This window comes from Panthera pardus, unplaced genomic scaffold, assembly GCF_024362965.1.
Source record: "Panthera pardus isolate Hobbes unplaced genomic scaffold, ASM2436296v1 HiC_scaffold_12, whole genome shotgun sequence".
NCBI classification, from domain to species: domain Eukaryota; kingdom Metazoa; phylum Chordata; class Mammalia; order Carnivora; family Felidae; genus Panthera; species Panthera pardus.
In genome coordinates this window covers 4,655,988-4,681,946 of record NW_026526677.1, presented here as the reverse complement: position 1 = coordinate 4,681,946, position 25,959 = coordinate 4,655,988, and the positions used below count along the sequence as shown (strand labels likewise).

General features: G+C 53.1%; 1 protein-coding gene across 4 annotated transcripts in view; it reads right to left on the bottom strand.

Moving 5' to 3' along the window:
• Positions 1 to 12,100: 12,100 nt before the first annotated feature.
• TESMIN (testis expressed metallothionein like protein) overlaps positions 12,101 to 25,959 on the bottom strand; it is a 37,016-nt gene continuing 23,157 nt past the window's right edge. For all 4 annotated transcript variants that reach the window (XM_019415235.2, XM_019415236.2, XM_019415234.2 and 1 more), the window contains 4 exons: positions 18,523 to 18,625; positions 15,754 to 15,891; positions 13,483 to 13,658; positions 12,101 to 13,093 (listed from right to left, as the gene is read on the bottom strand). In XM_019415235.2, the coding sequence (XP_019270780.2) occupies positions 12,904 to 13,093; positions 13,483 to 13,658; positions 15,754 to 15,891; positions 18,523 to 18,625 (607 nt within the window). In that variant the 3' untranslated portion in view covers positions 12,101 to 12,903. The remainder of the gene's footprint in view (positions 13,094 to 13,482; positions 13,659 to 15,753; positions 15,892 to 18,522; positions 18,626 to 25,959) is intronic.

Here is a 25,959-nt window from a genome sequence, read left to right as displayed (position 1 = left end):
GAGGGAATTCTCCGGTGCTGGCGAAGGTCCCGGGTGAGGAGGAGGATGAAGGAGACCCAGCAGGGCGACGGGTTTGACAACAGTGTTGAAATCACGCGGCTGGGGTACGGAGGTCAGGGTCCTAAAAGTCTTAACTGCCTGACCGGTCAGGAGACATGTGGAGTTCAGTGCTGCGGGAGGGACAGCTTGTGGGGACAGCACTGCCAGAGAGGCAGGGCGGGGAGGGTCTCTGGGGCAGAAACAAAAAGGTCACACAGAAGGTGACCAAAAGGTCTCGGAAGATCCGAGAAGAAACTGGATGGAGATCCCCAGCCTTTCTGTTCCATTAAAGGGCAACTTGGGGCTCTTTAGCCAGAGCTCTTTGCCAGAGCAGCTGTGCGGGCACCACCGGGGAGACCCAGGCGGCCCGCGGAGTCTGGAAGCCCACCGCGTCCTCCCGGCTCCCCCGGGTGACTGCCACACGCAGCCACGCGTGAGAATTGCCACCTAAAGACGTGCCTGTAGGCCAGTCATCCAAGCCGCGCTGGCGGGCACAGAGCCCTCGCGTCCCTCCCGGACTCCGTGAGGCCGCCACCCCCCAGACCCCGAAGCTGGGCCCCACGGCCCCTGCCACTTCCAGGTGGTTCCACGACCCCGTCAGCCCTTCCCGCCCCTGCACGTGCCGGACTTGGACCCAGGTTGTCCTCTCCCAGCTCAGGGCGGGAACACGGCCACCAGGCCGTCTCCACGCCGGGCCATATCCCCGCCCCTCACTATCCTCCTCCTCCTCCCTCTCTCCCATTCATTTCCCTTTTGTTCTCTCCAGGAGAGCCGGGGCGGGCTGTGATAAGGTCCCCTCCCTAAGGAATGTGGTAAAAAGAGATCGCAAGATAAGGGAAGGCAACGTGGCTCTGTGCGTAGGTGACGTCCCTCACGACCCTGTAACAAGAGAGCACCCAATCCGACGGTATGTCTCCACGGTACCCATATATGGGAGACGAGAAAGTTGAAAATGCATAAAAGGCTACACCACACGGCGGTGTTCGGGGTAGTTTCTCTGAGGTACAAACCCCTCTGAGCCTGTGCCGGCAGGAATAAAGTTGCTTCCTGGGAAGGAAAGCCTCGGTGTCACGACTCTCCGTGCGAGAATCCTGCTACGCTTCCGGGGGGCTCGTGTCCGGGATCTGGAGACCGTGCGTTTCCAACCGCTTTGCCGCCGGGGTACAAAGCTCGGAGCACCGGGACAGGCAGCCTTGCCTGGGGCCAGCGGACCAGACCACTGGATCCGCAGACTAGCCCTCGCGGGGCGCCGGGGTCAGGACCCCGTGTGTGCGCGATGGAACCCGTGAGGCCCAGGAACCGGCTCCGGGAGCACAGCCTGTCAGACTGGTAAGCACCCGGTTCGTCCGTTCTGGTAGGCCTGCCCCGAGAGGCAGGAGGGGAGCCTGATCACCTCCCACAGTTGCCTGAGCAGTTCATAAGGAATAAGGAACAAAGCTGCGACTCTGAGCCATTGGGCGGTGGGTCGGAGTCGCCGTGTGACTATGCGTGGGGACTTCTCTCTCATTCATTTCCTGGGCCAATGACTATGATAATCAGAGCCAACTGTCCCTGGTTGGTCTACCTCAAACTTTGTCTCGTAGTTTTCATGGGTGAAAAGTGATAGTTAACTTTGTCCCATGGTTTTGATGGGTGATGGTTAAGATAGCTTTCAAAGTCTTTGGTAACCTGAAACGGTACACTTCTGCCTGCGTGATAAATTGGGATTGAATTCATTGGACACCTAATGAGGTAAGAGGCTAAGGCACTAATTTCCAGAGGTAGGTTTGTGCTTCTGATTTATTGCGAAAAAGGACTATTTGGGTCTTACAAACGTGCTTCATGCTTTATGAAGATTTTACTATGGAAAATCTGCTTTGTGCTTAGTTGAGACATTTAGCGTCTAAAAAAAAAAAAAAATTCTGATGTAACAGTTCACAGTTGGTTACTGCTGACCTTTCACTGGAGACTAAGGTTCCTAAGAGTTAAAATCCTGCTAAATGTAATTAAGACATAAAACTAAGGAAAGTAAGTCTGTATGTAAAAAAGTAGCAGATAGGTAAGAAAGATATAAAAAATGAAAATACATTTATTTTTGAGAGCGAGTGTGAGCAGGGGAGGGGCAGAGAGAGAGGGAGACACGGAATCCGAAGCAGGCTCCAGGCTCCGAGCTGTCAGCACAGCGCCTGATGAAAGGCCCCAACTCATGACCTTCGAGATCATGACCTGAGCTGAAGTCGGACACTTCACCGACTGAGCCCTCCAGGCGTCCCTAAAAATGTAATTTTTGTTGAGGGTAAAAGAAAGTAATTTTGTCCTGAGACGGTTGTTTGGAGTAAAAGGGCTTAGGTCGACATCTGAAAGCAAAGCAAAGTTGTAGAAGGTTTGTGAAGGGAAACCTTTAGAAAGAAATTTTATAGGTGGCCAGGACGGACGAAGGTTAAAATGAATGGATTTTAAAAGTACACTGCTATAAGATTAAAATTCTGCTTTACTCTCCATTAAAAAGGCAATGTTTTCTTGGATTGTTGGTATGCTTTTGATTTAAAAAAAAAAAAAGGTGAACAAAGGATGTTCCCCTCTTTTGTCTGCCCAAAAAGATGGGGGAAAAATATACGATTTTAACTGAAGGGCAGGACAGCAGGACAGCATGCCCTTTTGAGTTGTTTTACTCAAGCCTTGGTTGAAATTGCCCCTCCTTTGATCTAAAGGTTGGGGAGACGGTGACGTCCTCGCTGCCAGCCTCCAAATGCTCCGTACCTGTGTTCTTTCCAGCACAGGAGTGGATGCCTGGGCCCGATGAGGGATAGATAACGACATATATAAAGGGCTTTTACTGGGATACACAGGAGCCATCTTGCTACACTTAGCCCAGTGTCTGCCAATTTGGAACCACCTAGATACTCTAAAATGGATATCCACGTGGCTGGAACGTGTTTATGTGGGCGCTGCTGAAAAAAGGCAAGGGAATAGACCTCGACTTCGGCCCTTTTAGCCCCTTGACGACCCATTTTATCCTTACAAAAAAACATGGTTTTCACCAGCCTTTTAAAATATATTTGTAAAGAGGCCAAAATAAAATGACGGTGTCCTTCTACAACCAGGGAAGGCTTACTGGGTCACGGTCAATACCCCCAAAGTCCCACAGGCGGAAAACGGCGGAATAGGAGAAACCAGGGAGACAAGGTCAGCTCTCGGAGGTAGGGTCAAGCCGGGGTAAGAGCGACTTGCTCCCGGCACCTCCCGAGACTGACAAAGTTTTTGGCTGCCGGTCGAACAGCCAGCCAAAACTCAGGGCCAGGAGCTGTGGCTTCTCCTGGCCCGCTGCGGCAAATTAAGATAAGGGACGCCTCTTCTCTCTTTCCCTTATAGATGGGCATATTCCCCAGCCAAGGCCAACACTCCTTTGGGATGCGTTCTGAAAAATCGGGTTGATCTTGATCTATAAACTCCGAAGAAAAAGCAACTCATTAATTATCACGGGGCTGGAGGTCCTGCAGGGAGCTTGCTGTTTCCTACTGGGACACGGCAGTTCGACCCCAAGATCCTAACTGGGACTACGACCATCTCACTGAGAAATGGTATCGCCCCCGCTTCCAGGCTGGTGCTTTAGGGAAATTAAGGAGGTCTAAGGGTAAGCCCTTAAATTATGCTAAATTAGCCACTGTTTCACACACACAGAAGGAGAGCCGGATGGCCTTCCTGGAGAGGTTGAGGGAGGCTCTCATTAAATATATCTCCCCTGACACCCCTGAGGCTGAGATGATTTTAAAGGACACATTTGTCACTCAATTGGCCCCAGATAGTCAGAGGAAGCTGCAAACATTGGCAGTTGGTCTGGAAGGGACCCAGGAGGAGCTCTTACCAGCTGCCAATCGGGCACATTACAACCGAGATTAAAAACAAACAAACAAACAAACAAAACCAGTAAGCGGGCGTAAGAAAAGTCTGAGGCCTTAGTCGTGGCCTTACGCGCTATGTCAGACCAGACTTCCCGAGGTCCTGGCCCCAAATGCCACCCACTTATGTGGCCAGTCTCACTGGAAACGAGACTGCCCTCAGAAGGGACAACAGCAGTCAAAGCCCCACCAGCCATGCCCCTTGTGTGGAGACAGTCACTGGAGGTCTGAATGCCCTCGGGGACCTCTATCTGCGAGGGCTCAGATAACCAGTGTCCCTGGCAGGGGACTGATGGGGGCCCGGGGCTCTTCGGGGTGGCTCGACTGCCTGTCGGAAGCCCGGAGCCTCGGGTAACTCTGGAAAACTCCGGTAACTGAAAGTCCGGTTCATTTCCTTCTTGGTCCCGGGGCCACCTTCTCTGTCCTCCTTTCCACTCCAGGCCAACCCTCCAAATGCAGCATGACGATGAGGGGCGTCTCCGGGAAACTCATAACTACATTTTTCTCTCGGCCCCTGGGATGCATATGGGGAAAACTAATTTTTTTCTCATTCTTTCTCGATAAGGCCAGAGAGCCTTACTCCCTTGCTAGAAAGGGACATTATAACTAAATTGGAGACGATGAAGCCACTAACTCCAGGACAGATAAACGATGATGAGAGTTGGGGGGAATTACCGGAAATTGTAGGCTGGAGACATCAGGGCTCAGAGAAGAGCTTGCCCGCCGTGTCAACTATTAAAGGAGACTCCATCCCACCCACCCTCCCAAGGAAATCAGCCTCGTGGACACTGTCTCCTGCCCTCGGGATGGTTACCGACAGAGCAGGGCAACGACCATCACCGGGCTCACAGATCCGGAAGAGCATTCAAGTCCCGCATCAGGCCTTTCATTTAGGGAGAGAGAAAACTTGCCAAGTGGCCCAAAGGATGTTTCCTGGGGAAAACTTGTCAAGGACCGTTCAGCACGTAATACCAGCCTGTGAAGTAGGTCCTAGAAACAACCTCTCAACCACAGGCCGGCAGTCAAAGGACTGGAGGCCATCGGGAAAGGTCGGCAATTGGATTTCACCCCTATGCCCAGGTCAAAGGGGTCTCGACATTTGTTGGTATGGGTTGACACTCTTACTGACTGGGTGGGGGCCCTCCCCTGCAAGGCAGAAAAGGCGCAAGAAATAACACAAGGTCTGCTGTAGAAAAAAACACCCGGGTTTGGCTTACCTAAAAATTTACCAGTTAATAATGGTAAACGGCTGCCGTTACGACTCTTTTTTCCAGTAGGACTCCGGGCTTACTGCGCCTCCGTTACCCGGGTTATGAGAGGGTCCCTGACATACGCTGTTTCAATATAACCGGTGATTGTCACAGAGTCTTAGGACTGATGGATGACATTCGGGCATACTCGGACAAAGTCAGGGTCTCTCCTGGGTTGTTTGGCGCGTTTGGGAGCCGGGGACATTATCCTGAGATGCCATCTTGTCGATCAGTGTAATCTTTGTGTTTTTCTCTTCGTGTCTGCCCATGTTTGTGCCGCCTCATGCCTGCCCGCCTTCCTGTAGAACCTTCCTGTAGAACCACACCGTGGGCCACTCGACCAACTCTAACTGCTGTACCCCCACACCGTCCCTTATCAGCTTGAAGAAGCCAGACGGTCATCGTCCCTGTTCCCTAATGGCAGTTAAACGGGCCCTGATCCGGGGGAGGGATGCATAGGGAAGGGGGTTAACATTAGGCAGGGGGAGATAAGGGACCTTCAGGGAGGCAGACCGCGGCTGCAGGTGGGAGGCTGAAGAAGCAGACGGGGTTCTCCCCTTGTAAAACCCTTTGCGGCTGCCTCCCCCCATTATCAAGGGCATAAGGGGGGATCTAGGTGAGACAGGCGATCTAACCCTAAGGCAACAGATGCGGGCCTCGGCTCTGCCCTAACCACCAACACCATCGGGTCAGGGAGCGATTACCTGTGAGTCCGACCACAGACGCTCACCCCTTTAAACCAGGAGACGCTGTATGGGTGACGGGGTGGAATGTCCAACCCCTGAACCCCTCTGGAGGGGCCCGTTCACCGTCATTTTGTCCACCCCTCCTGCAGTAAAGGTTGACGGGGTGGATCCCCGGATTCACCGCAGCAGAGTGAGGCCGGCATCTCGAAACGGGGAGTCCCTTCCTGATCCATCGACGCCGCGAAAGCTGACCACACGGAAGAAGCAGTCCGCAGCCCCAGAGGCTCTGGGCGACCGCAGCCCTGCTTCAGTCATTCTGGAAGCCGACTGATCCACGCACGGCAGAAGCTTGAGGAATCACGGTCCAATGAAACCAAAGACTGTCCTTCTTTTCTTTTTTTTTTTAATCTTTTTTTAACTTCTTTTAATTTTATTTTTGAGACAGAGAGAGACAGAGCATGAACGGGGGAGGGTCAGAGAGAGGGAGACACAGAATCTGAAGCAGGCTCCGGGCTCCGAGCTGTCGGCACAGAGCCCGACGTGGGGCTCGAACCCACGAACCGTGAGATCATGACCTGAGCCGAAGCCGGACGCTCAACCAACAGAGCCACCCAGGCACCCCAAGAGAGAGGTTTCTGTTAGCACTCACCTTCCCTTTGTGGATAGGATGCTTCGTTGGTACCAACACGGGGGATCAATGGCCATGGGAGGCTAGAGAATTCGATCCCTACGAACCTTACAGCGGAACAGAATACCCCAGTCCTACGACCGGGGTTTGGTTCCTCAAAACCCCAATCGAATTGGAAAAAAAAATGCCTTGCCCGGTGGGGAAGGAAGTTCACGTCTCCGTTGGAAACTTAACACAGCTAGGCCAAAGATTTGATAACTCAACCACCTGGGAAACCCAAAGGTGGGGGGACCCCCAGGTCACCTTGAGCCAGATCCCCACCCCTCGTCTAACTTTTCTCATCTCCGAGAGGCCTGGGACAATGTCGACACGCCGTCGAATGGCGGGCCCCAGGTGGACTGTTCTGGGTATGTGGGAGGACAGCCTGTATGGTACTTCCCGCAGGCTGGTCAGGGTCATGGGTGTGTCGGGGACTATCCATCCCTCTTTCTTCCTGCTCCCACTTGCCAGAGGGGAACGTTTGGGGGGTCCACGTGAGGGGGACAGGGAGACTCAAAGGAAACGAAGTGCCCCACAAACTGGCCACTGGACAGGTAACGAGTGGCCTCCCCAGCCTAGAACCCAATATTATGGCCCTGCCGCCTGGGCAGAGGACGGTCCTGGGGCCACCACATACTCCTTTGCATGCTAACCCGCATAATCAGGCTGCAGGCAGTCGTAGAAATGATAAGCAGTGAAACCGCCAGAGCTCTTCCCTTACTAGCCAAGCAGCAACGCCATCTATCAAAATCGCTCGGCCTTAGATCACCTGCTTGCTTTGGAGGGAGGAGTCTGCAGAAACTTTAACCTGAGCCACTGCTGCCTACAGACGAGGAAGGAAAAGTCACAGAGGAGATCACCGATGGAATGAGAAAGGTTGCTCATGTCCCACTCTGGACCTGGGACAGCCGGGGCCCCGGAGAGTTATTCGGAGGATGGTTTTCGACTCTCGGGAGATTCGAAACCCTCATGGGAATTATCCTCCTGATGTGGGGAGCTTGCTTAATCCTAGCTTGCCCAGCGCCCCTGTATACGGTCCGTCTCCAGTCTCATTGAGACAATGGTCTAAAGGAAAACGGCCACGCATGTGATGTTCTGGAAATAGAAACCTCTAAACCAACATGATGCTCTTGGACCCAAACTAGGGGGGTCGGAGCATCAAAGGGCCAGATGTGATAGAGCCCCTTCCTAAGGAGCGTGATGAGAAAAGACCTCAAGATAAGGAAGGGCAACCTGGCTATGTGCATCCGTGACATCCCTAACGACCCGGCAACTTGAGACCACCCCGTCACCCATATATGGGAGACAAGGAAGTAGAAGACACATAAAAGACACCACGCAGGGTTCGGGGCTCCGTTTTTTGGGTACAAACCCTCCGAGTCCGTGCCGGCACAAACGAAGTTGCTTCCTGGGAAGAAAGGCCTCGACTCTGTGTCACGACTGTGTGTGCCAGAGTCCTGCTCCAGGGCCAGAACCTGGTGATTCGGCTGCGGCTGGCCAGGGACCACACCTGTCAACTTCCCCCAGGGAGGGACTGGGAGAGGTTGTGGTGTCGCTGGTCTGCCCAAAGTCTTGCTCTTGAGGACCCTGGGAAAAGAAGAAGGGGAGAGGTGGCGGGCGGGGGGGGGGGGGTGTTGCTAAGGGAGTCCTAGTGCAGGAGCAGAGCCTCAGAAAGACCAAAAGAATGGAAGCCATCACTCTAACGTGCAGCCCATGAACTTATTTTTAATACGCTGCTAAACAAGAGGTTCCATGCTCCACTTTGCAGTCTGGATTTTACCCCATTTTATTCTTGAAACAAACTAAGAAGGCCTCTGCTCCAACTTGTAAGGAAAAGTTTGCTGATTTCCGCTTTCAGGAAGACAGAGCAGACGTACTTCTGTCTCATCCTCTTGCTAAGTACAACAAAAAGCCCTGGGCATTCTGTATAAACCAAACTAAGACTCTGAAAAGATCAAGAAGAAGGCAGACCTCGGGACCCCAGGATAAGACAGTGGTGAGTTCTGGGTTTTCTGTCTTCTCAACAGAGGAAAGGCGCTGACTCTGTCCAAGTTGATGTGTAGGTTAACATAATTCCTATCAAGGAAGAGGAGGAAAAGGCAAACTAAAGGCTTGGGGAAAATCTTTGTGAACCACCCGTCCCATCAAGGGATCCATCCCGCCGACGATATGTTTCCCTGAAGCATATAAAGGACTCTCCAAACCCAACAGTAAAGAAAACAAAAAATCCGATTTTAAAAATGGGCAACGTACATGAACAGACACGTCACTGAAGATGATACACAGATGGAAAACAAACACAGGAAAAGACGTTCAACATTAGTCAGCGGGGGGATGAAAATGAAAACCACAATGAGATTCCACGAAACATGTATCAAGATGGCCAAAATTAAAAAGTGGCGGTTACTGCCAAATGGTGGCAAAAGCGCAGGCAAAGTGATCGCCCGCCCCCTGCCGGCGGGACCGTGAAATGGTACAGCCACTGTGGAAGACGGCTTGGCAGTTTCTCTACAAAGGAAACACGTGGCTACCAGTCAGCCCAGCAAGGACAGCCCTGTGCATTTCATCCAGACGAGAGAAAACTCACCTTCACACGAGACTTGCACACAGCCTGCACAGGCGTTCGCGGTAGCTTTATTCATCACAGCAAAAAACCGGAAGCAGCCCAGATGCCCCTCAGCGGGTGAACGGTTAAACCCCCATCCATCCACACCACGCACCCAACCCTCGGCAAGAAAAAGTAACAGGCTGCTGAGACGTGCACCAACCCAGATGAATCTCCAGAGAATTCTTCCGAGTGAAACCGAATCCTAGAAAGTTACATACTATATGACCCCATTTAGATAGCGTTCCTGAAATGGGGTAGGAAGGGGGTGGGGGAAAGGGGGACAACGGGCGTGGCTCTAAAGGGTGACCTGGGGACCCTCGAGGAGGTGGAAACGCTCTGCATCTTGACTGTGTCCATGTCAGTACCCTGGTCGTGACATCCTGCAAGACGTTACCGTTACGGAAAACTTGGTAAAGGATACCCAGCATCTGTCTGCATCATTTCTTACAAATACCTGTGAATCTACAATTACCTCGAAATGAAAAGTTTAGTTTTTTTAAGCTATTGAAACACGCGTATTTAGGGCCCTAATATTTAGTTCACAAGTGAATTCTACCAAACATTTAAAGAAAAAATTAGTCCAATTCTTTACAATCTCTTCCCGGAGGTAGGAGCAGAGGAAGTACATCCTAACTCGTTCTATGAGGCTGGTATCACCCTAATACCAAAACCAGAGACATTACAAGAAAACTACAGACCAGGATCTCTCATAAACATAGACGTAAAATCCTCAACAAAACATTAGCAAATCAAACCCAATAACGTGGAAAAAGGAAATATCCAGCACAATATTCAAGGAAAAGAACAAAGCTGAAGGACTGACACTCCCTGCCTTCAAGATTTACCACAAAGCCACGGTACTCGGGACAGTGTGGTGTCGGCAAAAGAAAGTAGACCGATGGGATAGGATAGAGAGCCCCGAAACAGACCCACCTATATAATGTTAGCTGCTCTTTGACAAAGAAGCAAGGGCAACATGATGGAGAAAAGAGAGTCTTTTCAAGCAATGCTGGTGGAACAGCTGGACGTCCACATGCAAAGAAAGGAATCTAGACACAGATCTTACACTCGTCACAAAAATTAGCCCGAAGCAGACCTTACGCATGAATGTGAAACGCAAAACTGGAAAGCTATTAGGTAACGTAGAAAATCTAGATGACTTGGGAGTATGGCGATGACTTTTTAGATACAACACCGAAGTCATGATCCATAAAGAAATAATAATAATAAGTGATGAGCTGGGACTTCGTTAAAATGTAAGACTCCTGCTCGGCAAAGGCCACTATTGAGCGAACGAGAAGACGAGCCACTGACCGGGAGAAAATCTTCGCAAAGGACACATCTGATAAAGGACCGTCTTCCAAAATACACGAAGAACTCTAAAGACTCAGCAGTGAGAAAATGAACGGCCCAATTAGAAGATGGGCAAAAGACCTGGACAGACGCCTCACCGAAAAAGATACACAGACAATGCTCCGCGTCGTATGCTCCCCAAGCCGATCCCCCGGGCGCCATTTTTCTCTCAGACGAAAGTTCCACCTTCAATTCCCTAGACCAATATTCCAACGTGGCTCATACGATAATTTGTCTGTGGCGAGTTTTGTTTTTTTTTATAATGTAATGTTTTTATACATTTTTGAGAGACAGAGCGCGAGCAGGGCAGGGGCAGAGAGAGAGAGAGGGAGACACAGAATCCGAAGCAGGCTCCGGGCTCCGAGCTGTCAGCCCAGAGCCCGACGCGGGGCTCGAACCCACGAACCGTGAGATCGTGGCCTGAATTGAAGTCGGATGCTTAACCCACTGAGCCCCCCAGGCGCCCCTGTCTATTGTGGTTTCAAGCTGCATCCCCGCTGGCCTTCGGCCAACCGTGGGAGAGTTCCAGGTGGCGGTGCAGGGATCTGTAAAGGGCCCTGCTGAACCCCCCTCCCTCCACAATGTACTTCATCTGGCTGTCCATCTGTGTCCTTTATAATGAATTGGGATAGCAAGAAAAGCGTCTCCCTGAGCTCTTGGGCTGTTACAGCAACTTCTCAGACCCGAGGAGCGGCCCTGGGAACTGCCGCCTGCGGCCAAGGCAGACAGAGGTGTGGGTTACCCGGGGACCCCGTGCCGTGACTGGTGTCCGAATGGGGGCCGGCCCCGAGGGCCTTGGGCGATCTGCCCCTAAGTCCAGGCGGTTAGTGTCCGAATTGAATTAAATGACAAAAAAACCACCCCCCAAAACCTCCGGATAATCTCACCCTAATCACAGAGGTGGCCAAGTCACGTAGTACAGGACAGACACTGTGCAAAGCCACACCCACAGACGAGGACGCGTTATTTTTATTTTTCTGTAGTTTTACAAGGCACTGGCTCTCTACCCGCAACAATAGACGTAATGTTGTATCTTTTTAGTCGTGCTACTTATGCCTCTGGGCTGGCTTCGCACGCAACTCTGCTCCGGTTTTCCCTCCTCATGCTGAATTTCCTAAAAGCGGTGTGGCCTTGGCCTGCAGAGAATGCCGTGGGCCGCACTTGGGGAGCGACGCAGAAGGCAAGCCACCCTCCAGGAAGGGGTCGGAAGCCCGTTTCAGGCCCCTCCCAGCCCCAGGGGTGAAGTGGGCGGGGCTCCCCCCACCCCCCACCCCCGCACCCCTCCAGCTGCGCCCCGGATGCACCCGGACAACGGGGCACCAGCCTGGGGACAGCCCCCCACCATCCCCGGGCGGTGCTCGTCTCTGCCCCTGGACTGTGCCCACGCAGTCTCCATCCCAAGGGGCCAGAGGGGGAAAGAAGTGGCCGAGAACTCAGTGTTTCCCTCCCGCTCTGTGGTTCCCCGTCGGAACTCGCTGTTCCAAGGGCTCCGCGCTTCCGGCACCGCTCGGCTTGTAAACGAGCTTCCTAAACGAGCTCCGAGGGCCCGACACTGTCAATAAACACGGACACCTGCCGGGTATATATGTTCACTGACCGAGTTAATTACAACAAGGGGAGGCATTTGAAAATTTTAATCCTCTTTGCTTTTTACAACAGAACGAAAAGAGAGTCCACTTAATAACCAATCTCACCTGCCGGTTTCTGCAAACCAGTTATCTTAACCGTATTTTAACGAGCAATAATAATATTAGAACAGTAACTAGGGAGAAAGTTAATTGGATGATACAGCTTTTCCACAACCCAATGAAAACACCTAAGAAACCAGATAGTTTTTGGTCCCATAACCCGCAACCCCACCGCCTGCGTTTCACGGGGGCCCTGAGAGAGACGGAGAGTTTGCGGGCGACCCTGGGAAAGTGTCCACGCTCAGGGACGCCTCAAGGTATTCAGTACGTCTCTAGTCTGAGTTGTATCTTAGCAGCCCATCTGGAGGGTTAATTTCAAAATACTACTAGTGAAAACTCACCGTGGCTCTTTAGGCAGAGAAGCCTCCAGAGGAAAACCGCCCAGACGGGGTGAAGTCAGGAGGAACGGACAGGCTTCTCCGCAGAGCCTCAGAGCCTTCAACCCTCCCTCCCTCGGCGTCGGGGCAGAGGCTTCTCCCGACATCGCAGGAGTCCTCGCTCTCTCCCCCGGGCCACACAGCAGCGTGTCACGTCCGCACTTCCTCAAAAAGGGGGCTTTTGATCGCCGAGACCCTCGGCCCCTGATGGCGCCAGCCCCCTCGGCGCCCTGATGTGGACGGAAAGCTGCCCCCCTTCCCCGCAGCCCCTTACACAACCCCTCCAAACTCGGGCTCGCCTCCCCCCGGCACATCCAGACGACGTCTCTGTGCCTTCGGAGTTTTCTCCACCGAACTCTACTCGATTTCCAACCCTTTGGATTGAAACTCCATCCGCAGGATCTGGGACAGGCACCTCCCGAACTCCTCCAGGATCATCTGCTGGGCCAGGCGTTCCGAGCAGCGCTCCTTCTCGGCCTCCTCGCCCTGGGCCAGCAGGCAGGAGCACGTGCCTTCCACCACCTCCCAGGAGATGCACGAGGGCCGCCTGGCAGAGACACGGCGGTTACGGGCCGCGGTCCTGAACTCCAGACCCAGCGGGTGTCTGCGACACCTGAGACTCTCAAGGGGACCCCCGTCCTGGTACGTTAAAGAACGTCACCGGCTCCCGCACAGAGCAGGTAACTCAGCGAGGACGAAAACAGACGACCCACTTACATAGAGGACAGGTCGGACACAGCGGTCTTGGCAGGGCACCCCCCCCCCCCGAGGAAACACGGGGTGACATCTAGGGCCGGTCAAGCCGGGGGGCTGCCGGTCCTCCCCGTCCCTCGCACCCACCCCCTGGACACACGCACTTTCTTTCCAAGTGTATAGACCGACTCTCCCCGAATTCACCTGCTTCCCCTCTTGGGACGGCGGGTTCACGGCACCTACCTGTCTTTTCTGAACTGCGGCACTCCTGCGGATTCAGTTGGTGACAAATGAGGGCTGCCTTCAAACCCTCCAGCGTCCGGATGGTAGGGCATGCTCATTAGGGTTTTCCGTTCTGGGCCTTCTTCGTAATTTTTGCAACCAATGCATTTGCAAATAGAAGAACACATAATTTTGGCCTGGTAAGACAGAACGCTTCAGTGAAATTAGACTGCTCGTAATTCGGCAAAAAGCAACACATTCTGCTTGGACCTTAAATAACAGCGTGTGGGCGTGTGCGCAGCAGATACTGCCTTTTTCACAAACGGAGGCTTTGCGGTGACCCTGCGTCCAGGGTCAGTTTTTTGACCCAATTGTTTGTCGACACAATTTTTCCAACGGCATTGGCTCACTTCGTGTCTCGGCGTCGCATTTCGGTCATTCTCTCGTCGTTGCCTTGACATTTTTGTGACGGCGCTCTGTGAGCAGTGAGGGCGTCCCAGCACTCAGATGGCGGTGGGCACTTTTTCCCAACAAAGCATTTCTTAACGGAGGCGTGGACGTTGTGTTTTCGACCCCAGGCTACGGCACACTTACCAGACCACGTGTAATATAGACACGACTTTTCTATGCGCTTGGGAAGCCAAAACCTTCGTTTGGCTGCCTGACTGTGGTGATCTGGAACGGGCCCCGTGGGACCCCCCCCCCCCCCCCCCGCCATGCAGGCCCCAGTGGCGCTGGCCCTGCTGTGGCCCAGCTCGTGCAGGTGGGTGGGGTCTGAGACCCCCCTGGGGGGCAGGCCTGGGGTGGGTGTTCTGGGAGAGGCCCTTCCTGCTTACTCGTGGGCGGACTTTCTTGTGTTTCTTGTCACAAGGCAGCCGGCCCGGCCAGCCGGTGACCCCTTCTCACGCCGACTGGGCGGTCTGGACGCCGGCCTGCCCAGCGCTATGGTTCCCGGCCCCCTCTTTGTTTCCGCTGCTGGGATTTCCCTCTGTTCTCTTCAGCTCAGAGACGCATGTCAAGAGGAATCCATTGTGTTTTACCTACACCTCTGGGTGTCTTGAGCAAGAGGCCTTTCAGGATTTCCAGTCTACTCTGGAGAATACGGGACATCTGCCTGGGCCTCCGGAAAACGGGCGACTCACTGTCTCCGGCGGCAGGGAGGGCACCGTGGAGGGTGGCTGGAGGTGCCGTCCGCACCTGGAGATCCTTCTGCTGGGGCGATGCCACTCGCTGGCTGAATTCGGCATCTCTGCAGTACCTCTGACCGTATCTGCAAAATCCTAGCCGGGGGATGGCTAGGTCTGCTCACTCAGATCTTCCAACATGTGTCCCCGGAACCACAAGGAGTCTTCTGAAGCCTGACCATCTGTGACTACCTTTTAAAAGTAAACTTCAGGGGTGCCTGGGTGGCTCGGTCGGTTAAGCGCCCGACTTCGGCTCAGGTCAAGATCTCACAGTCTGTGAGTTCGAGCCCCGCGTCGGGCTCTGGGCCGACGGCTCAGAGCCTGGAGCCTGCTTCGGATTCTGTGTCTCCCTCTCTCTCTGCCCCTCCCCTGCTCATGCTCTGTCTCTCTCTGTCTCAAAAATAAATAAACGTTAAAAAAAATTTTTTTTTTTTTTTAATTAAAAAAATAAATAAATAAAAGTAAACTTCACAGGCGCCCCCCGAAGACGGCAAGCAAACCAAAGGAGAGCCTTTCGAGGGAGGGTTTCCTGGCTGTTTTGCTGCTGGGACTCGCGGGCTCCTTCCTCTGCCTCCCTGTCCTCCAACACCAAGAAAGGAGACAGAAAAGGCGGCAGGAAAGGGGAAACCACAGGGCGGGAGCAAGTCCCTCCACGGCCACCGAACCCTTAAGAAACGGGTTCGTCCGGGAACTCGGTCTGCACCGCTGTGTCCCAGCATCTGGCCGGCGGCCAGGGCCCGCCGCCCGCTCTGGGCTCTGAGCGCCCGGCCTGGGCACCCAGCTCTGCCAGGCAGGGCCCGCACAGAGCGGGCAGGGCCGGGCGGCGGGCGGCCTCCGCTGGGCGCCGGGGGCTGGGCTGGGAGCGGGCGACCGGTTCCCGAAGGGGCCCCGGGTTCATTTGCTTGACTCGGAAAGCATGGCTGGTCGTCGAGAAATTCATGCGGATTAACACGAGTGCACGACAGAAACCTTAGGGGGAAGCGAACGAAACCCGACTTCTTTTTGAATTACAGTGAGAAACAATTCTTTCAACCGCAGGGGTTGAAACCCAGAGGCCCAGAGACCGACCTGTTGGTTTTTCTACCAGCCCCGGGGAAGAGTGACTGACCTCGTAGCACTCACAGTAATTCTTGAGGCAGCCTGACCTCCTGCAGTTACAGCCTTTGTTGTGTCGAGGCTTCACGTCGCCCGGCTTCCCCTTCCCAATCTTTGGTTGGAAAGCTTCTGGGTTTCTATCGAGACATGCCTGAGGCGGAAAACACAAAACTCAGTCAGGTGCCCTCCATTCTGGCAAGAGAACGTTCCGCGAGACTGACGGGGGCTCCAGGAAGGGCCCCCGTGCTCTGTTCCAACACACGCACACGCTTGAAGGCACTGCCTTCCCCCCGGCTCCCCCCTCCGCCCCGCCCCACTGCTGCCCCGAGGTTCAAGGTCCTGTACATCGACCGTTACTGTACAACAGCTGGATGGTAAAGACGCGAACAGGATGATTGTGTCCCCGTAGCCGTGTCTCCCTCCCGGCACGTTTGTCCCGAGACGGCGGGGAAGGTGGCGCTGTGCTAACGGCGTACTGAACATCTACCGTGTTCCGGGCACCTTTCCGGGGGGTTTGTGTCCTCACAGCGGCCCCGGGAAGTAAACCCCACCGTTGTTTCTGTCTCACAGATGAAGAAACTGAGGTCCGAGAGCCTTAAGTAGTAAATGGCAAGGGACCGAAGGGGGTCGCCCGGCCCGGGGCCCCACCACTGGGCCCCGTCCTGCTCGCACGACGCGCTCGCTGGGCTTTTTATCCTGGCCGCTCTTTTTATCCATCTTTCGGCTATCTATCTACACAGACAAATGCGGGCATAGTGTTTTTAACGAAGTGATTGGGTACAGCAGCGCCTGGGGGTCCGACGTCGGCTCAGGTCGTGATCTCGTGGTTCGTGGGCTCACGGGTTCGAGCCCCGCGTCGGGCTCTGTGCGGACAGCCCGGAGCCCGGGGCCCGCTTCCCATTCTGGGTCTCCCTCTCCCTCTGCCCCTCCCCTGCTTGTGCTCTGTCTCTCTCTGTCTCTCAAAAATAAAAAATGAAAACATTAAAAAAACAACAGCCAACAGACAAAGTCACTCAGGCCAATTCGAGCACCAGGCAAGTCACGGCAGCAGCCCTGCCCTCCTCTCTCCCCTCCCCCCAGCCACGGGGTAACACGTAGGGTCTGTGCTGTCTGACAAGACCCTCCCGTCGCCGCAGAGGGTCCCCTGGGCAGCACGGCCTGGAGCGAGACCGGGGGACAGCGGGGTGTCATGAATGGCGCACGACCCAGCCCCAGAGGCTCCCCGTGACTCCCCTCCCGTCAACACACCCGGTGGGGACCCCCGTGCCGACCTCCTCTGCTGTCCCCACGCGAGCATCAGCAGCACGGCGCCCACGAGACTCACCTTCTTCTTCTCACTGTCCGCTCTCTCCCACTCTACCACTGACCGACACCGGGCTGTCCCCGGTGGGGCACGCACGCTCACGCACGCTCATGCACGCTTCCGGTGCCCCTGTGTTCAGGAACAACACTGCTGGCTCACAGCACGTGCAAAGGTCCCGCTGCGGAAACTATTGCCACACGATTTCCCCACGTGCTTGTACCATCTTATGTTCCTACCAGCGATGCCTGAAAATGCCAACGCTTTCAAAAACACATTTTTGTTTTAAATTTGAGAGAGAAGCGTGCACAAGCAGGGGAGAGGGGCAGAGGGAGAGAGAGAATCCTAAGCGCAGAGACTGATGTGGGGCACGATCCCACGACCCCGGGATCGAGACCCGAGCCAAAGTCACGAGTCCGATGCTCAACCGACTGGGCCACCCGGGTGCCCCCCGAATTCCAACACTTTTTAAACAAAACTTTATACACTTTTAGCTGTAGACAATACCTTTCAGCCCTAAAGAAAATGCCACACCGCCGAAGTTTAGCGGCATCAACATTCTCTTCCGTCCCATGGCTCTGGCTCTATCAAATTGGGTAAGATATTTTCAAGTGACCTGTCTATAATCCAAGAGGGGAATTAAATTATCGTAGGGACAAAACGGAGCATGACAGTCTCAAGGCGACACGCGACGGCCCGTGACTTCCCTTTGTAAACCGGGGGCACCAAAACGTCAGGCCCCACGCCTGACTGTCCTCCCTTCTCTGATGATCTTTGATGCCCACGGGAAGGGGTGAGCCGCGAGCTCCCGCATCCGGCCTGTAGCGCACGCGGGGCCACGGAGCCGCCGTGGCCCCCCGAGGAAAGCCCAGATGCCCCCCCTTCACCCGGAAGCCACAGAGAATAAACACCGGGCACGAGTCGTGGCTGAGAGCCGCAGCCAGCTCTCCGTCCAGCCGGCTTCTACCCCTCTCAGACGCCACCCTCCAGGCTCGGCCTGTCTCCTGCACGATTGAGTTTAGGACTCAAATCTCCAAACCCCAAATGAGGACAAAGTGGACACCTGCACGCTCTTGAACCAGAACCTCCACCGAAGCCATCCCACACGGTGGGGAATAAAGATCTGTCTCTGACCGCCGCTCTCCCGACAGCTCTCTCGAGAGCCAATGCCCCACCCTCAGGGATCTCGGGAGGTAAGTTCTGTGACTATCTCATGCACGTGTAGGATTCATTCATGCATTCGTTCGTTCGTTCATTCGTGAAAGAGCAGGGCGAGGGGCAGAAGGAGAGGCAGAGAGAGACTCCCAAGCAGGTTCCCCGCTCGGAGTGGGGCCCGACCTGGCGCTCGATCCCACGGCCCCGGGGTCGTGACCTGAGCCGAAACCAACAGTCGGACCCTCGGCCCACTGAGCCTCCCCGGCGCCCCTGTCAAGCACTTTCAGGCACTGTCAGAATGCGCGGAGTCAGTGGGGAAACGGTCACCTTGATGGCCTCGAACCGCTGGGCTTCGTGACGCAGGTTGTTGCGGCAGTTGTGACAGTTGCAGTCGTGGCAAAAGTCCCCGCTGGCAAAGCAATCGCAGTACCTGCGAAGCAACGACACGGCGGCTCAGAGGCCGCGATGGCCATCGACAGCAGCGGGCACGGGGAAGGGGCCGGCGTGCTGCCGTCCACACGGCTGCCGCTCAGACGCCTCTGACGCCTTCCTGGTGAGAGCTACAACCCGGGGAGATGCCCTCCAGTGGCCAAGGGGACAGAGAGGAACTAGGCAGAGCCACTCGCTTCGTAACGTAGGAGTCTGCAAAGCAAAACCATCTCCCGGACGCCGTCAGTCGCTGCCCCCACCCCTGCCCGGGCGCCCGCCGACGCCCCCCGCCCCCAGGAGCGGCCCCCGCTGGCGAGCAGGAGACACACGCGTGTCACCCCCCGCCGTAACGGGAGGGCGTTCGTGGATCCCCGCTCTGCAGAACAGCTTTGGTGGCGGAATCCCTCCCAGACCGCGGCCACTGCGTCCCGGGATTCCGGGAGTCGTAAAGGCAACGGCCGGTGACAGGTGGCCGTGCTGACGACCTCGCAGAGCGGTCAGCGTGGCTGGGCCTGTGGCTTGCGCGCTGAGACGCCTCCCTCGCCTCGCGTGGGAACTCAGTGTCGAGGCACGGACTCCCACCGTCTTGCCCATAACCGGCCCCCCGGGGAGGTTTCGCAAGTTCTCCTCCCGGACGGGTCCCACAGCGGTCTCTTCCAAGAGCACGAGGCATTGACAAGGGCTTCAAATGCGTCTGTCACACCAGCTCTGCCGCCAGGTCCCCACATTTTCCGCTGCGGGTTATTTGTGGCCAGCGTCTTGAGTCATGGCATCTAAGCTGCCGGTCTCAAGGGGTCGCCCAGGGGAGCTGGGACAGCGTGTGGCCCTGCTTCCCGTCCAGTGCTGGGTGAGGCCGGGAGGGGCCTCTGTTGGACACCGCGGTGGCCGGATGTCCGTACAAACCTCACCGTTACGGAATTCATAAACATTATCCTTTTATCGTGTATGGTTTTAACTTTCTTAAATAATATTTTTAAATGCATGTCAAGCCAAGAGGAGAGTACAAGAGCTCATCAGAGGTGAAATAAAGAGGAAACTGCAGGGGCGCCTGGGGGGCTCAGTCGGTTCGGCGTCCGACTTCGGCTCAGGTCGTGAGCTCAAGGTTTGTGAGTTCGAGTCCTGCGTCGGGCTCTGTGCTGACAGCTCGGAGCCCGGAGCCTGCTTCCCATTCTGTGTCTCCCTCTCTCTCTGCCCTTCCCCTGCTCACCTCTGTCTCTCTCTGTCTCGAAAATAAGTTTAAAAAGAAAAAAAGAAGAGGAAGAAGAAACTGCAAACTTGGCGGGGGGGGGGGGGGGTCTTGGCTCTGTGGCTGCTAAGGGTTGTCCTGGGGCATCTGCTGGTCCCTGGTGACCCGGAGCCTGCTCATTCAGGAGACAGAAGACAAAATCTGGGCTACCAAAGGTGGGAGGTGCACCAGACACACACACACACACACACACACACACACACACACACACGCCCATAAAAAGCACAGAGCCTTAAAGGGCAAACTCCCCACAAATCATCTACTCCACTGGGACAGAGAGAAGAGGAGGAGGAGGCTGGAAAGCAGAGGAGAGAGGTACCGAGAACTGACTCAAGAGCGCGCCAGCTCTGAAGACTGGGAAGCAGGGGGCCCAGAGGCTGCTCTGGGGCGGGAGCGCAGGAGGGTGGGATGGGAAGAGAACTCGTGGAAATGCTATTTTGGGGGGGAGCGGGCCCCAGGCTCCTGCCCCCTTCCAGCACCCTCTGCCCTCTCCACCACCGTGGCCAGAGACCGAAATTACTCTCTGGGGTAAAACAAGTGAGGGCTGGGGGATCACAACGGATCAAAGGAGGAAAGGTGGATGTGGAGCCCCGTGGCCCCTAGGATCCTAGCACCACCCTGGAGAAGCCTTCTCCGAGGACCCCAGCCAGCCCAGAACGACACACAGGGAGGGAGGGTCCCGCAGTGAAGTCTGCCAACAGACAGATGGCTTAGTCACACGGCCCGACGGTGCGGCCACAGTGAGCAGGTCCCCACTGATGCACGGAGAGTCCCCAGGCAGCTTACGCCTCATTCTTAAGTGTGAGCAGCGTGACAGCCGGAGATTCGCACACGTTTCAGGGAACATTTTGACCTGAAAGACAGAGGACTAAACGGAAACTGGGGGAGCGAGGGCATCAACGGCTTTGGACAAATTAAGAAACAAGAAAATGATACTTAAAAAAAAACCAGAGTATAAAAATGATGTTCTGGAAAATAAAGAAGCAATCACATGAGAGGATTACCTACCTTAACAGACGGCATGAAAACTAGAGCGCCCACCAAAAAAGGGAAGGGAAAACACAGGATGAGTTTTCTAGGTCCAAAATTTTCATAATTAGAGGTCCGGAAAGAGAAGAGTTTTACGAACAAAGGGGCAGATGGGCCCCTGGGTGGCTCAGTCAGTTAAGTGACCGACTCTCGATTTCAGCTCAGGTCACGATCCCACGGTTCATGGGATCGAGCCCCACCTCGGGCTCCGCGCTGACAGTGTGGAGCCTGCTTGGGATTCTCTCTCTCCCTCTCTCTCTGCCCCTCACCCGCTCATGCACACGCACGTGCTCGCTCTCTCTCTCTCTCTCTCAAAATAAATAAATATACCTTAAGAAAATAATGAAGGGCAGAAAATAATTTAGGAACATTTCTCAGAACTAAGGGGCACGTCTCTTCAGAGTAAAAGGACTGCCAAGTGGCCAGCGCAAGAGGTGAAAGAGACCGAAAGCAAGACTTCACCACCCAGTTTCAGAGCACCGGGAACACAGACGGGATCCTACGAGGTTCTAGAAAGAGTAAAACGGATTTCGTACAGGCAGCAAGAACGAGAATGCTGTCAAAAGCTCAATGGCAACACCGGAAACTAGAAGAAAAGATGACAAAGCCTTCCAAACTCCGAGGAAAAACTGAAGTTGCACTAAAGTTGGAACTCCAACCCCAAAATAACCATCTAGGCGTGGAGGACGGGCTCTGACGGCTTTAGACATGGGACGATCTCTCTGCACCCTCTCAAAGGACGCCCCGGAGGATGCGCTACGTCAAACGACGCACTGAGTCAAATGAGGACGACAAGGGGGATCCAGGAGCCGGGGAATCAGACTTGAGGAGGACACAGAGGAAGTCCTGGGCGTGGCGGCAGAGGGGAGTCCAAGGTCAGAGCTGCGCATCAGGCCTGGAAGCCACACTGTCCATGGCGGGAAGACAGTTAAATACCCAGAGCACAGTTTAAGGTTTAAATTAGCGTCATGTACATAGAAAGCTGAGTACCAAGTATTAACTCAAGGGAAAAGATGAAGAAGGGCAGGAAAGGAAATTAACCAAGGTCCACAGAGAGTAGTGTTTTCCTAGTTGTGAAATGCAAAGACTACTGAGCTAACCAAGGGCATCTGATGTCTGGGTGTGGGAAATGGTGGCGGGGAGCTGACAGGGTGGCAGGGCGGAAACAGCCAAACCCACGTCTTCCACGGTACAGAAATGAGATTATTCCCAAGTTGAAAAGCCGAGCTTAGCAAAGCAGGTAGGTTACTTCCATTTATGGAGGCGAATATTAAAAGACTCTGTTAAGAGAGTCGAAAATTCCTGGAGGTCAGAAAATAAGGGACAATTATCAGGGAGCTACCATTTTTCCTCACGAGCCTTGTGGAATTATTTGGCTCTTTAGACTCTACGTGTGTTGGGGCACCTGGCTGGTTTAGTCAGTGGAGCGTGCAACTCTTGATGTTGGGGTTGTGAGTTTGAGCCCCATGTTGGGTGTAGAGATTACTTAAAAATAAAATCTAAAAGAGATAAAAATAAGGGCACCTGGGTGGCTCAGTTGGGTGAGCATCTAACTCCTCATTTCAGCTCAGGTCATGATCTCACAGTTAGTGGGATGGGGCCCCAAGCTGGGCTCTGCACTGACAGCATGGAGCCTGCTTGGGATTCTCTCTCTTCCTCTCTCTCTCTGCCCCTTCTCCGCTTCTGTGTGTGCTCTTTCTCTGTCTCTCTCTCTCTCTCTCAAAATAAACAAAAATTTAAAAAAGATAAAAATAAAAAAAACAAACTGTATGTACAATCTGAATAAAAATAATAACTAAATTCAAAGAGAAAAAGGATAAACTGAAAGATAAGAAATTAAGATCGAGGTGCATCATAAACAAAGAGATTAAAAATACAGAAAAAAAGGGGCGCCTGGGTGGCTCAGTCGGTTGAGCGTCCGACTTAGGCTCGGGTCATGATCCCCTAGCTCGTGAGTTCGAGCCCCGTGTCGGGCTCTGTGCGGACAGCTCGGAGCCTGGAGCCTGCTTCAGATTCTGTGCCTCCCTCTCTCTCTGCCCCAACCCACTCGCATTCTGTCTCTGTCTCTCTCAAAAATAAATAAACATTAAAAAAAATTTTTTTTAACACAGAAAAAAGGTTATGAGGAACGGTGGATAGTTAGGCTAGAAAATGGCAGATTAGCATTACAGGATGAAGAGACTGTGTGCAGTGAGGACACATGTAAGTGTTCCAGAACTGTCAAAAGTCGTGGATCCACTGATTTCAGAACTTTAGCGAACCCCCAAAAAGACATACACAAAGAAAAAACAAAGACGAAAGGGAAATCTTAAAAGCCCCAGAGAGGAAAGACAGGTTACCTAGATTGACAGTGTACTTTTGTTAGAAATCATGGAAAACAGTAGAACTATATCTTCAAAGCTCTGAGAGGAAAACTGATAATCTAGAATTTTATACCCAGTCAAACTATGTTTACTCACCAAGGTCCAGACCAGGCACATGTCATCTCTTGTCCTACATACTTTGCTGGGTGGTTTGATCGATTAACTCTTGCCCCTCTGCTTTTTTTAACTTTAAGTTGAAGATTTTTAAATCTCTGTCCCCAAACCTGCTCTGTCTCCTACCCTAAAATCCTTGTTTTCTTCTTCTGCCATCAGCATGAAAGGATTATCTAAATCTGCTGCTTGTTCTTCCTCATCTCCCATTCACCCTTTACCCTACTGCCCTCGGACCTTCTTCTCTGCCCCACTGGCTCTCAGAGGCAATCAACGACCTCCTCACTGGAGATGCAAAGACCCCTTCGCTGCACGTTTGCTTCAGGGGCTGTAACACTCTTATGTTCCGGAACCGCATTTCCAACTTCCTTTCAGACGTTTCTACCTCCACCTCAGTGTCCAGCCTTAACTTGCAATCTTCTCCCACCACTTCCTGCTCAAGCTGTGCTCCCTCTCTGCATCCGTGGTGCCGTCTACCGCTAAAATAATCCTGAGTCCCTTCTGACAGTTACCTTTCTTTCTCTCTTTTCCCAAGGAGTTACCAAGTCTGCTGATTCCGGCTCAGAAATGTCTTTTTTTTTTTTTTTTAATTTTATCTTTATACAAGTGAATGACATTGGTTGAACTAAAGTGTGTCGATATAAATAAGCACAAAGAAAAAAATTACAATCACCCAGAATCCCACTCCCTAGAGATGATCATTCAGTGAACGTATTTCAGACTTTTTCTCTAAAACTAAATGTACCAAAATAAACATAGGTTGTTTGATCACATGTTAAAGACAAACAAAAGCAAGATCATATTCTATACACTGTTTCAGTGTGCTTTTATTACTTACCAATATCAGGAATCACTATGACAACTTGCTTTTACTACTTATCAATATTATGAGTGTTTCCCATGTAAATAGATTCATACACCATTTTAATGACTGCAAAGTGCCCCACTCTGTAGCACCAGCATGATTTATTTAATAGTTCTCTTTTTACTGAACGTTGAGATCAATTTACAGATTTTGGAATATGAACAATATTCCAACAGTGGCACTGGCCCCCTTTCTGTTCCTAGAACCCCGTATCCCTTCCCTGTCTTGCCCCAGGGCCTTTTCACCTGCTGTTTCCTCTGCCTAGAGCACTCTTAGCCACCCGCTTTCAATCCACCTCCACCTGATTAACTCTCCTCATCCAAACACCCCTCCCTCAGGGAAGCTTCTCTGGCTTTCACACTTGGTCAACTCTGCCCACCCGCACACACCCATTACTGCTCCTTTGCCACATTTTCCGTATTTCCACGCCGACCTTTATGGATATGATTATCTTATGCACGCCCATCTCCGCCATCAGGCTGTGAGTGCCAAGAGGGCAGGGACCATGACTATATGGTTCATGTTGGTCTTCCTCAGTCCTGAAGCCACAGGCGTTCAAAAATATTTGTGGGATTGAATGAGTAAATGTACACGTCTGAAATGTCTCTTAAGTCTCTGGGTTTTTCCTTCATTGCTACCCTCCCTGCCTTAGTTCAGGTCTTCCCCACCTCTTCCACACTCTTGTGATAGCCTCTTAACTAATCTCACTTTCAACTCCCTCCACCTTGGCGGTTAGTGCTAATTTCCTGAAGCGGGTATCGGGCAAAAAGCAGCAAAGAAAAAGCTGTAATCCGAGACTACAAAATAAAGTGGTATTGTGCGTTCCTGGTGGGAATGTCACATGGTACGGCCTCCGTGGAGAACCAGTATGGCAGTTCCTTAAAAAGCTAAAACACAGACTTAGTACACAATCCAGCAATTCAACTTGTGGGTATGCAGACCCAAAAGAATTGAAAGCTGAGACTCAAACAGATGCTGGCTCACCACGGTTCACGGCAGCATTAATCACATTAGCCGAAAGGTGGAAACAACCCATATGTCCATTACCAGATGGAGGGCTAAACAGAATGTGGTCTATTCATTCAGTGGAATACTACTGAGCCTTAAAAAAGGAATGAAAGTTAGGGGCGCCTGGGCGGCTCAGTCGGTGAAGCATCCGACTCTGGCTCAGGTTACGATCTCGCGGTTCCGGGGTTCGAGCCCCGCGTCGGGCTCTGTGCTGACGGCTCGGAGCCTGGAGCCTGCTTCCGAGTCTGTGTCTCCCTCTCTCTCTGCCCCTCCCCCGCTCATGCTCTGTCTCTTTTAAAAATAAATAAACATTAAAAAAATAAATAAGTAAAAATATTTCAAGTGAGTGACACCAACAGTGCCTCCTACCAATTGTTGTAGGTGCATTACAGCAGGTGCAGAGGGTTAATCTAAATCTTTAAAGGCATTTCCTAAAAAAAAAAAAAAAACAAGAAAGAATGAAAATAAATAAGCAGTTAGGGGGCGCCTGGGTGGCTCAGGCGGTTAAGTGTCCCACTTCAGCTCAGGTCATGATCTCACAGCTCATGGGTTCAACCCGACCCCCACCCCCCCACCCCCCACCCCCCTCGGGCTCTGTGCTAACAGCTCAGAGCCTGAAGCTTGCCTCGGGCTGACAAAACAGACAAACTCCTCGTGGGAAAGATCGAGAAGGAGAAAGGGTACAAACAAATGATAGTAGAAATTAAAACTAA